Source organism: Bombus pascuorum, chromosome 3, assembly GCF_905332965.1.
Source record: "Bombus pascuorum chromosome 3, iyBomPasc1.1, whole genome shotgun sequence".
Taxonomy (NCBI): domain Eukaryota; kingdom Metazoa; phylum Arthropoda; class Insecta; order Hymenoptera; family Apidae; genus Bombus; species Bombus pascuorum.
Genome location: NC_083490.1, coordinates 18,151,677 through 18,165,543, shown reverse-complemented (window position 1 = coordinate 18,165,543; position 13,867 = coordinate 18,151,677). Strand labels below are relative to the sequence as shown.

The following is a 13,867-nucleotide window of genomic DNA, read 5'->3' as shown; positions in this document are numbered from 1 at the left end:
TATTTGTATTGTAGTTTATATTATCGTATGTTTGTAACAATGTCTTCATCAAAACTGATGAGAATAAATTAAGAATCTTGAATTTAATAAAAATACACGTTTCTCGTAATACTAATTTAGTAAATCGAAAAACAAAAATTGGGATCCGAAATTTTAGGCTGAATGGAAAATGTCTCAAGATGTCAATATTCGCAGTGGAAATAGTGCAGTCAATATAAATATAAGTAATTTCAATCTTTGTAACGAGCACATGTGTACGAATGATTCGCGCGAAAAGAAAGAATTTATTCTTTTCTTTGTCCTTTTAAATACAGAGAACATAAAGACTACAGAAAATCGATATAGATAAAACCAATAATGTAATGCTGAACTGAGAATCTCTGTCGCGTCTAATCTGCAAAGGTGGCTCGCTTATAAATGCAACACCGAGGGCGGTGACATTTTAACATTAAAGATAAACCTACATTTCTCTTCTTCTCCGCACAATTTGAAAGGGTGTGTAAACACGTGACAAACGCCTTTCGTTCTCTAGAGTTCTTGCATCCAGCTGTATTGGGGATCTGTCGGTATTCGGTTGCATACTTCTGCTCTATGCAGCTAAACCTACGCAAAATTGGAAATTCAGAATGCGCAAGAAAATGATATTATAAAACTCTAATAGAATAAAATATAATGTATTTTTAAATGAAATTTTAAAAATTTGTTTACGAAATGCGAAGATCAGTATTTCTATGCTATCTGTATGGACATTGGGCATTGGGCCTCTAGGATTCATCAGAGATAAGATTCGTTATCGTACTAACTGTTCATTAATTTATTTATTAACATGTGCCCGTACACGCCGGCGCCACGCGCAGAGAATCGCTGCCCCTCTGTTGCTCGTCACAGCAAGCTTAAGCAGACACATGTATATACATACACATAGTTGCATTATTGTTAGTTGCGCAGATGGGGTTTTCTGCCTCGACTTTCCTCCCTCCCCTCTATTTCGCCGTCCGGCGATTGCCACGCTGCCCAACCCACACCGCAGTTATAAAAGGCTCCTGCGCGACCGTGGGTATCTTCAGTCAGACTTGAAACTTGACGGTGTGACGGTTTATTTTCTTCGTTAACTAGCTTCAATCTTTATACTAAATTCGTAACCGTCTGTTTTCGTCGAGCTTCGATATTTTATATTTCTGACCATTGTATCGCATCAAAGTTAGAGAATCAAGTGAAAGACAGTGCGAATACCGTTATACTTCGTCTGCCGTCCAGTTTTCTCTGCGAAATGTAAGTTATACAGATTCTACACGTTACCATGCGTACGTTAATCCGTATTACAAGCGTCGCAGGTCGCGTTGCAATTGTGTTAGAAAAACAGTGTGCATGAAAATCTCTGTGTAGGAAAGTTCGGACTGATGTTCGATGCGATGAAATACGAATGTCGAATCAAAGTGTGATGCGGCGTTCATAATAAAGTTCTTTGGTCTTCGCTTTCTTTCTATTGGAAGATCGTACTCGACCATGCTTTCACCATGCCTTCCTTTTAAGAAAGCACGACAAGCAGCAAGATTTTCTTTTCACGTCGAACGTGTTCGTGATGTTCGTTTGCACAGAAAGTGGCAGAGTTTCGCTTTGAAAAGTAAGAATGTAATAAAAAGGGTGGTTTCACCACGGAGAGGGGAGACAGAAGCGACACATGCAAAGAAAGCGAAGAAAAGAACGTAGCGTGGGAATCAATACTCTGGACGTTGAGCTGCGTTACTAACTTCAGATTGGTTCTGTCTAACGCCCAATAGTCGTGTATCGATGAAAGTTTTGACCGTTTCGTGTCGGTGATCTAACTACCATTGCCATACAAACTTTTTCAAATGTTATAATAGCAAAGTTTCATCATCGAAATATAGGGATTTTGATATTTACAATTATCAAAAAGAAAAAAAAAAAGTATTAGTTCTTTAACGATTTTCGATTATAACGTTGGTACCGTTCCGAGAGTTTGAAATGTTTGCGTTGCGTGTTTCGGTCGACGAACGGACACTCGGGTGAGTGGTTAATTTTGCGAAGAATTGTCGATGGACGATGAACGAGGTCATACCTCCATGTTACTTAGTTCGTTTGTTTGTGTAAAGGCTCGCTGGAAACCCGTTACGCCAGTGACGGCAAATTCCAGAGGTGGAATTTTAATTTCTCAATCCTGTTAACGCTTCGTTACATTCCTGACCATTTCGTTCATATAATGTCGCTTCATACATTTCGTTGGCCGTTTTAAAAACATAAAATGCGGTAATACAAGGAGGGCTAACTTTACGTTTAGCAGTATTGCTCTTATTTCTTTAAAAAACATTTGTAGTAAAATTTTCCGGGTTATTACACGTCATATTTTTAAACTTAAATTACATTCGTCATAAGTTCATCAATATTTCTTATTTGATTAACTGAACATAGGGACAATTAAATTCGTGGTTCAAATTTATATATGTAGTTCAAAGTGACTTTTGCTCATTATTTCTCATAAAATTGCTGTATCTGGAATTTCACGAAGATCACATCGTCCGGTTTTCCTATCGTAAAATATTTTAAAACACAATTAAGTTTTCTGTTTTCACTTAAATAAATATTTGCAAAGGCTGTAATTTACATTTTCTTATACATTATATTTTCATATTTTCTTATATTAACTCCTCGTTGAGAGTCATGGTGTTTGTAATATGATCTCTCTTACCAGGGAAACTTTTGATTCTTTATGCAGCTGTATCTTTGATTCCGTTACCGTATTTAACGTTTGTTAATTGAAGAAGGAAATTGTATCTTCCTATCTCTTTGTGCACTGCTCGAATATTATGCAACCGAAGGGTCCTTGCTATGTTGCCATTTTGCGACAATTCAAACGTTGGAATTATATAAAGTCAATGTAGTTTCAATTATTTTCTCGTCACGCGATCAACGTGGACGTTTTATTTCATATAATTATCTGTATATAGCTATCCGTTCATCATCTGTTGTCGTGATTACGAAAGTTTAATTGGTTAACTTATTCATTGTTATCAAACCATTTTAATTTAATGATCTTTATACGATATAAAATATATTTAGATACATGTTAAAGGCTATTACATTAATATTTTTCCATTGATTAAACATGTGACATATGCAATCGATAAACAAAGAAGCATTTTTGCCGTGTTCTGTTTTCAAACAGAAAATTGTAAAATGAAGATATATCGATTAAATTTCGTTTATAAACATATGTATTTCCGTTCTGTATATCGTAGTTGAAACGACCTGATTCCGCATTCGCTCCGTAGCCACGCATCCGCGTGGGAGTTTAGTCACAGTAGTCGACGAGGTCGATCGATATCTCGAATTCAGTCTCCCTCCCCTTGCATCCCGAGAGACTGTCACGACCTCGAGGGTTGTTGGCCTCGTTTCAACCCCTCGTCGGAACGCGAACGTATAAGGTGTCTGGAGACAAGTGCTGTTCTAAATAAGACATCAATCAGTGACGATAGGAGATAATGGTTTTTCCTCAATTAATTATGAATAATTTCACAGGAGCTGGCGAATATTCACAAAATTGATGCTACGTCTCTTTTATAATTTGATAAATTCTGTTCACGTGTCATTCGATAGAGATAAAAAAGGCACATTTAGTATTGATATAGTATATCTATATTTTAATGATACAAAATTGTATAATCGTAAGATAAAGTCAATGAGAAAAGATTTGATCGAAGAATAATTATTTCAATAATTTTTAATAATTGTTTTAATTAACTACTTCTTGTAGAATTATCAGGAAATACGCAAAAGAACATAATTCTGACGGCTTTGAAGCATAGAAAGATCAAACTAAACGAGAGATTCAAGTCAACATTTAACAAAGAACTTTTTTCGCAAAAATATTCAATAAGCAACTATACAACTATCGATTTGATGAATTTTATTTAAATAATGAAAGAATAAAATAAATTGTTCTAAAGTAAATTAAACCAATAAAAATAAAGAAAGATCCCTTATATTGTTGCTCGACAAATTTTATCTTCATTTGTTCGAGTGTTATTTCGAATGGAATCGTCTTGAGTCATTATATACGCAGTCATAGACAACGAGGGTGAAAAGCCCTTTACGGGTCACACACTTAGGTTAGCCCTTTGCGCACTTGTGAAAGAAGTGGAAAACAGCAGCATACCACGTAAAACATACATCCGCTTCCGCCTCTGACGTACATACATACTACGGAATACGTGTTTCCTTCAAACAACGTAGGAAAAAGAAATATGAAGAATGAACGAAAGAACATTTTCGAAATGAAACAAATGAAACGTAAGGATCTGTAAAACGGAAAAAGTTTTTTATCCTTTTTGTTGAAATGAATAATCATGAGCATTATGCACCAAAACATTATGCATAATATATAATATGTTAGAAAATTTAATTTAGCACTTTGATGTTTTAATTACATAAAATAGCACAAAGGGTCAGACAGAATTGGTTTCGTACTCGAGGATGCATTCGAGTTCAAACGTAGCCAACGACCTCAGACTACTTTGGTAGCCGCATAGTGTCCATACTGCCATTACTTGCACACCTCTTTCTTAAGGCTCTTCTATTCTGGTCTACCGATAGAATAAAAATACATGATCACATGGAATGGTGCCTCGGCTACATCTCGGAATATCTGGCAGCAGTTCGCTGTTTTCCTCTAACATAACTCTAAACTAATGGCCTGAAAGAGGTGAAAGCAAAAACTAATCTTAGAGGCTCGTCGCATGAAGAGAGTAAAAGACGGCAAAGTGGTTGGATTTTCATTCACGGCGATGTTTTAACTCATTTCGTCAGCTTACCACGGTGACTTTTCAAAGTTTCCCTATGTCGAATAATCGAGAATTTATGGAAACCGCGTTGGGGTACGTTTACTCATGCACGTGAAGTTTCCAAATCGTTTTAGGTATTTAGGTAAAGTTTTCCTAGAAATTTTAACATAATTCTCTGCATTTTTGTGAAGATACACATACATATTAATATCTCTAGAACTGTATTTTAAACGTACGTTTTTAAGAACTTTTTCCATTGTTGTAACGATTGAAATTTTGTAAATATTGCAGTTTACTTATAGTCAACATATAAAATGAATTTATGAAGAATTAAAAATCTCAAACGTAACACCGTTGTACTAAATCCGTACCCAACGAAATTGTATTTAATACGTCATAATATTGTTGCAACAACGTCATAAATAATTCGATTACATACTACGTCATTATTTTATCGCGTAACCGTTCGGTTCACGGGTATATTCCCTACTACGTCATATTTACGTTTCATTGGAAATTTCAGCCACGACGAGGTTTTCTGCATGAAAGTGCTTTGATCCAACACCACGTATCGAAAATAGAACCTTCAATATTCGAAATTTAATGAAGAAATCGTTTGCATAAGCCACACGTACAAATTATATTTATTTATAGTAATTATCTTATATGTATTATGAAAAAACAATAATATATATAATAACTCCTAATACATATAACATTTATTTTTTATTTTATTTTATTTAACTTCACTTTACTTTACTTTTATTTAATAATTATTTTTGTTAATAGCAGAGTTAAACACATGTTTCTGACTGATGCACGTGAAAGCTTTTCATAATAAAACTCAAACAGCACGCATATGCCACGTGGTATTTTGCACAAACGAATAAAGCTTCAATTTGTAATTGTGAAATAGGTATCGTATGACGAAACAGATAATTCATTTTAAGAAGATGTAATGACTTGTAATGACTTTCATTCAGATGTAAATACGCGTTTCCCGTGTATGGTAAAAGTATTCATAATCAAAACAGTGAAATAATCATGAAGTCGATGTTTTAAGTAAAGTAAAATATTTCAGAAGTGACTATTTAAAGGGAAATAATCGGTTTTATTTTATTTCAATGGCATCAAATAAGTTACTAATTTTCTTACCTTGCTTTTCTTTTCTAAGAATAAATCAAGGCACTTGCGTGGCTGTTTGATAATGAAATTCACCACGCATTGACAGTGTGTCAATGATAAAATCCTTGGCATTCCCTCATGACCTTGTATCCATACCGGGATCTTGTTTTAGAATTATTGCCGTTATAAAGTTCTTTCTACATTGATTTTTTTATCGCATAATATAACGACTTTTAACATGGTACATTCTGAAGCAAATACAGTAGCAAAGACAGAAGGGCACAAAATATATCAAATTATTCTTTAAAGTATTTTAAATTTTATTTGCTCATTCTCCTATATTTATACAGTTTTTCTTTTTATTGTACCACCAAAATTATTCTCACGTTGCTATTTATTCATATATGCATGTACTTAATTTCTCTATAGTTATAAATTTTAGTTTTGTAAACCATCAGCATATCCTACACCGTATGCGATACCTTCACTGCTCTATTGACAAAAAAATCGTTTCCGTATAAGGAAGTATAGCTGTAAAACAAATTACATAATCTATTATGTCGTGGAAACTCGGATTGGTCAAAATAAAGGATTCAGAGCGCGTACTGCGATCGTTTGGCTTTCTTTTCTCACGGGGAAAGTAAAAGTAGCTATTTCGTGCCAAGGTGAGAGATCGACGGTGAAACTTATCGTGGATGTCCTTCGCAATTCGCGTTCATGTGTTCCACATACTATATTCGTTCGTCAACTTGAAGACCTTTTCTTTCCTACCAGCGGATTTCCAGCGCGCCTTGTTTACATATTGTGGAATTCTCTCGGGGATTCCTTTCTTTCACGTCCTTGATTACTCCTTTGAGTACATGCTAATTAATATGGATTCTCTTTCTATTGCAGTTGTAACGCATCAAAATAACAATATGTCTGTAACCACATCCGTGCAACCAGCTACTGAGAGTCTTTCTCGCCACGGGTGAGTTGCTTTACGATTTTTTGTTCATCGTATTTTATGATAAACATAATTGGGCAAAGTGTAGGAGAGACAAATATATTTATATACAATTCATTTATTTGAGACAGAACAATTTCTGATAAGTTTAAAAAAATGAGCAATACAAGGTTTTTGTATTTGTTCGTCTGGTTCTAAATCTTTTCTAATTTAAGTTACGCATCGCGATATCGTATCCCATAAAAGCAGAAACCGATACATTTTCAAAACGACTACGTCTTTGTGGCCTCGTTTATTCAATCGATCCACTTTTTATCATTGCCAATTTTTTGATGAGTCAACCATACCGAAGCAAGCAATAATGCTTCTGATTTCCACCGAATGATACGTGCCTGTACAGTACATGTGCAGTTTAAATATATTCACATAATTCTTGCCTTATAAATATTTTTAACATCAATCTGTCATTTTTGAATGATACAACATACCTTTATCAATGTTAATTTATTAGGTATATATACCACGGTGCACTCGAAAATATTTGTGAAATATAAATTTGAATAATAATCTATTTATTCAAGGTTGAATATAAAGACACAACGAATTTGAGGCATATGAATATGTTTTTACCTATTGACATTATTGTATTATAAAGCTGGAGGAAGTTTTTGTTTTCTTATAATGATTTGAAAATGAAGGAAAGAATTTATTCTTAACAAATGTCTCAGATATAATTACAGGGAATATATAAGTTTATTAAGGCGAAAGTTCCTTTGTGATAATATGATCGCTGTAAGAGGAATAGGACATTTACTATATCATAATGTAATTCACTGTTAAAAAGAAAATGAAATTCGTACAACTTCGAATAAGAACATTTCTTGTGTCATAACTTTATGACAAATTCGAAAAATGTCGTGCGTGCTATACAAAACCGACAGGGATGACAGTGCGATATACTACTTCGTTTTACGTTTTTCACATGTACCTTCACAACTTTCTACAAATATGAATTTAATACAAATTTGAATATTCTACTAAATATCACATGCAAAATTTGTTTGTATCGTTAAAATCTCATAAAAAAGTAGCCAACATGTATTTAAACCGGACATGCTGTATTTACACATACATTGCTACGTTAAAAACAGCGGAATCAGTAAGAGAATCGGTTTACAGAATTATTGTTGTTAGCGGTATGTTATTGTAGAAATCGCATCTCTCTCTCTCTCTCTCTAATGCAACGACGTACTAGGAAACCACGAAGGACAACTTTAGCAAAGGAAATTGTCGGATCACTCGTAATAGACGCTAGATTTGAACCGATACTATTGCTGCGTTTTATTTCAAGGCTAGTAAAGTATTGCATAGTTTCGTACAAATCATTGTTGCAGTTTATTGTTTGGATGTCTAGAAGTAAAATATATTTTCTGACGTTTAGCTCTCGTGCATACCTTACAACAAGCTGCGGTAAACGTAAAAAGTCATGTGTGCTATGCATTGTTTTGTTATTTCTGAACTATTTGAACAATCTTATGTCTGACTCTGTAAAGATCTAATTCTTTTGTTCTCTATAACGGACTTTGCAAAGTTAGCTATTTATCTTTCCTTTATATCGATCTTCTACCGTCGTGTTAATTTAATATCAGCGGATAGATTAGGTTCAGAAAATGACGTGGGAGGATTATATGCAACGACAGTTTGTAGAATAAAGTAAGGAACCAAATCGGAAACTTCGTTACCAATAATATCTGGAAGCCTTGACTGGGTTATCTTGACGTGGAATCCCTATGAATGTTGATACAGATTATACTATATTATATTGATTATATTAAGTGAGGAAAAATACTAGCAACTTATAAATATACCAGAAAATTGATGAATGTTGAAAATGCTTCAAAGTAGAATTTTAAATGTTTAGGAAAAATTGATCGAACCGCGTATCGATAAAATGAATGGTATTTTCTCTTCTCTTCTTTCTCTTTTATATTTTCCACTTTTTCTAAATTTTTAAATTTATTTTCATGTCTAAATTGCTGATTCAAATGCATGTTGTAGGAATTTCGAAAGACCGTTATTGACGGATTATTCGAGTATACGGAGTATACAGGGAGAGAAACCTCGACCGACATTCGGATCCGGATCTGATTTGCTTGTGAGACACGACTACTTTTTCAAGCAGCAATTAAATTATTTGGGTCGTTTGTGAATTCTTTATGTTTTGGATCTCGCGTTGAAAACATAAATATTTTGGTGGGATTTCGACGATAGATTAAATAATGCCAAACGAAATGTAGTTGATAAACTGTTTTCCGAAAACATTTCAGAAGGTAGTAAGATAAAGTAAATTAAAAGAAATGATATTTGAGCGTAAATCTTCCAACTCAAAAATTCCCTAACTAAACACTCGGTTACAACATCCTTATAAATTCAATTTAAAATTTGATAAGATTATCACTTTAACTATTTTAACTCGTGACATTAAACGCTTTAACTTAAGTTCGTGCATCGTTTTGTTCAGAAGTTCATAAGACTTGTATCCACATGGTATATACCATGAAGTATTTCACAGTGCGTTACTTAGTTTCGTCGCAATTAATTAATACTTGGCGCCAGCCGGAAATTCTCGAAATTGCTGCGCAAGAGAGAGGGAGAGAGAGAGAGAGAGAGAGGTAGACGTTTGATCCGTCAGCCTACACAGCCACGTTGATTCCCATTTAATGAGTGAGATGCATATGGAAGTTCCTTTCACGTTTTTGTACACTGTTCAAAGGGCAGTCGATGATATGAGATGATTTTGTTTGTGTCGGTCTCTCTGAACGCAATAGTCTCGAAAGAAAAGTGAACAGTACGGAGTTTGCAGCGTAAGTCAATAGATTAATCCGACGTCTTAGATCGTCGCGCCAGTGCAAGGAAGATAAGAAAAAAGAAACTTACGAGAAATCCCCGTCGATACATTAACGCAATATTCAAGTTAATAAACATATTTCATGATTGGGATGGAATCAAATGACTACATCTCCATAATTGCTTTGTATGTAAATTAAAAAAAAATTTGTTAGCCTTAGTACGTTTGAAATGTATACGTGGATAAATTAAAATTTAATTTCGATAGGAAAAATTCGAATCAGAACATTATAGCACAAAAATTGTTATTGCTAAGCATAAATTAAGAAAGTAATAATTTCTAAATTATTTTTGTTCTGAACGTTTGTATCTCGTACATTTTTATCTTATATTCTTATCAATTCATCTTATTGATTATACTGGTTTATATTTACACGATTAGTATCGTAAAATGACTACATATCTATTGTTTTAAGATTCATATAAGTTGATAAAAAGATAAATGGTTCACACACTTTATAAAGAACATAAAAAAAAAATAATACTTGATCTTAACATACTTTTTATTCTTGATATTTTACTTCATTTAAAAACGTATGAATATTTTTAGCATAAACCTTACTCAGATATACCAAAAACAATAATTTAAGTTTTTATTACATAGTTACAGTTTTTATTAAATAATAACGGGTATTTACACCATTTTCAAAATCAATTAAATTCATTTATTCTTGATCAACTATAATTTCATGTAAGTGACTCTTATACGTCACTTGACGCCAGAAACATGACCTATATTCAAACGAGTCATCCCAATATTGCAACCAATCTTTGCATAAAATGCAAACAACTGTTTTCTAGTTTTATCCAGTTCTCGTCTTATTTTCTTCTCCTGGATTCCTTGAAAGATTCCGAAGTATTAGAGCCCATATGAGTTCGCAGTAAAAAAGAAAAACAGTAGAGCTCGATTTACCGATTCCGAGATTTGCACGTCATTCTTTCTCATATGCGCATAAACTTATACCAACGTTTATTACGCGCTCGTCCACGTTACTATCACGTGAAAGGAACGTTTTTCTTCCTGATTTCCATGCTGCATATGTTAACATATATATATATATACATGCATCCATACTTAGTGGATTATCCTTCTTCCTACTTCTTTTCTGTTCCACCAATTTTCCATTTTCTCGAATGTTCAGAATTGTCACATGATCATGATTTAAGTAGACGAACACTTAAAACACGATAAGCGGGATGGAAGATTTCAGCTGATACTCTTGTTCAATTGCCTACTGATTGATATATGGATCGATTTTCGTTATCTATTAATTCTTTCTTTTTTTTGTACTAAATTGGATGATTAACTGTTTGAGTCCCAGGGGTCTTTGAAAAAATAGGGTCGAAAAATGCCGAACAGCGTAATAACGCTCGTCATATTTCTTATTTTTATGAAATACATCTATATTATTATATATGAGTACTATTAGTTTATAAATATTTCAAGTTTTGTTCAATAAAAATTATTGAGAAAAAGTCCGTAATGTTCAAATGTACTGGGACTTTTCGATACAAAATCTAAACAGCGCGATCGCACTGCTTGCCACTCAAACAGTTAAAAAACACTGTTCACAGAATCCTGTGAACAAGTTTGTATTTTAATTAATAAAATGTTAAGTGTAAAATCTTGCAAAAAATTGAATTAGCTTTTATTTGGTATCCTAGTTTATAATTAATTGCTATATTCATTATAAGTAGTGGTCATATATTTCATATGTTTCAACTGACAGCCAGAAAGGCAAACACTTATATTTCGAATGAGGTTTATGTAAAGTATGCCGATTATCGATTGACGTGAGTAGTGAACATCCTAACGGTCGGTAAAAACTTGCAAGAAAAAATAACTTTAATGTGACACCTTCCGGGTTTAACGTACGAATATCTTCAAGGACAGTCTTTCGGTTTAGTTGAATCATATTTGACAGTCTATTTTGGTTTAAAAAATCTAATTTACCTATGGTCGTTTGATAAATTGTGCCATGTTATAAATTCCGTGTATTTTTCAATAGGAAGAATGTGGTATTGAAAATGCTTTTAACAGAAAAGATTTCCTTCTGCATATACTGTCTTTATTTTTCCTATTGAATAGTGGAAAAATTGATTAAAATTCACAATTCGTGTTTATATACAGTAGTCTTTAACAAAATGATTTTAATCTTTCTTCGAAATTCTTTCCTTCGTTACGTAAAGCCATTTATTCATACGAGGATAAAAGAGTGATTATATAATTGTGATTATCTAACTTATTTCGTGCGGATTGTTTAAAAGTGTGATTAAAATATAAAAATGGTGACAATGTGAAAGGAAATTAAACACTTGAAAAAAGCAATAAAAGTTCGATCATTTTGATAGCTATATTTATAATAAACAATCGGTACTCTTGTCTAACACACTATACTCAAATTCATTGTTTATTGTGAATCTCAAAAATGTATAAAAAAAACAAATCTTGGCAAAATAAACTATTAAAAAAAAATTATAATAAATATAATAGTTATAGTTTAGATTAAATGAAATATATACACATTAATAAGAAAACTGATGCACTCTATATTAAAGATCTGCATTTATTTTGTTTCTTTAGAAGCAATATCTCTTTATCCTGCCATAGTTCATGCGGGAGCGTCGACGATGGCCTCCAAGGATCCCATCCTCAGTATCAGGACACGATCCTTACTATTGAGGAACTTCGTGCTCAACTAAACTCCTGCTTCACGTGAGTTTCCATTCCGTTCTAAATCATAAATTTGTTGTGCAGAGTTGCATATGAAAATTAATTCTATTACAATTATAATTAATAAATAAGAAATTTTCGTTTTAAAAAAATTATTTTCTTGCTCTTCTTCGTTTTTATTATTTTTCTCATTATATGCACGTTATAACAGAGTAATTAAAAAAAGTCTCGTCAAACTCCGTCAGGACAGATTGATGTAGAGATAATTTAGAAGTTCTTTCTATGAACTTTGAAAATGAACAGTCTAGAATTGGGTATATGAAATACAAATCAACTCGAAACTTTTACATATCTACATTTGATGATAAATTTTCATCTACAATTTAAGAAGATTTCATTATAAAATTTAATAGATTGAATTACATAGAAATAAATTTTAGTAGCGAATACTTTTCCATCGTCAAAACTTGAAGCATAAGGATGTTCTAAATTCCTAAAGAATAGGTATTTTCAAAATACATTAAAATACAAAAATTTAAAGATATAAAAGACAAGCTGCTTTCTATCCAACTTAAATATATTAAAGTTTTAGAAATTAAAATTTAATTCATAATTCATTAAAAAGATACACTAAAAATACACTAAAATATAGGTTGCGTCAAGCGCGCATGTCAACCATAGTAAGAAAATGGTGTATGAAATTTGATAGTTACTTATCTGTTACGTCAAAAGTAACATATACATTCGCACTACACGTCTCCATGTTAAACGAGAGAAATTGATAAATGTTGTAGTTAGCTCAAGAGTAGAAGCTATCAGAAATAATGCACCTGACTGGGTCCTCCTTCGTATAATTTTTAATATAAGCTAGGAATTACACACTCTCGTTAGGCTATTGACTTCTGTAATCGTCTTAAAATCATCCTGTATGCGCTATTTCTGTCGTTTCGTTTGACGATCGAGTATTGAAAGTGATTAAAACCGCGCTTTGTATGTACATTAAAATATGCTTGTATGTATTAGCGCGAACAGCAAGGATCCTGAGAACCGTTTGTAATTGGCTAAGCAAAGTTGAACTCTTGTCTTGACGTCGAGTCGATAATAATAGGTCGGTAATAGAATCCGACATGATCCGGAGTCGCGATGATTAAATATGTTTTAGACGTTGGTCGCGTATTAGACGCATCAAATGCCATGGAGAAATCCGATTTAAACTCCGTAATTCTTGAAATACATTGTTCCAATAAAGTCTGATTATTGCGTCACTGGTACTTTAGTGTGAATGATTCAAAATGGTTGATTTGGTTGAAAATCTTGCTGCGACCTTGTAAAATTCTAGAACTTCTTCAATTTTATTGTCGTCTTTTTAAACTTTATTATTTTTAAAGATGCGCCTGTCTTAAAAATTAAATATTA

General features: G+C 32.9%; 1 protein-coding gene across 4 annotated transcripts in view; it reads left to right on the top strand.

Annotated features, from left to right (window-relative positions):
• Positions 1–13,867, top strand: part of LOC132905520 (protein pinocchio) — a 50,231-nt gene that overhangs the window by 32,522 nt on the left and 3,842 nt on the right. For 3 of the 4 annotated variants that reach the window (XM_060956907.1, XM_060956910.1, XM_060956909.1), the window contains exons 3-4: positions 6,819–6,894; positions 12,362–12,493. In XM_060956907.1, the coding sequence (XP_060812890.1) occupies positions 6,819–6,894; positions 12,362–12,493 (208 nt within the window). The remainder of the gene's footprint in view (positions 1–6,818; positions 6,895–12,361; positions 12,494–13,867) is intronic. The other variant, XM_060956908.1, reaches the window with a different exon arrangement.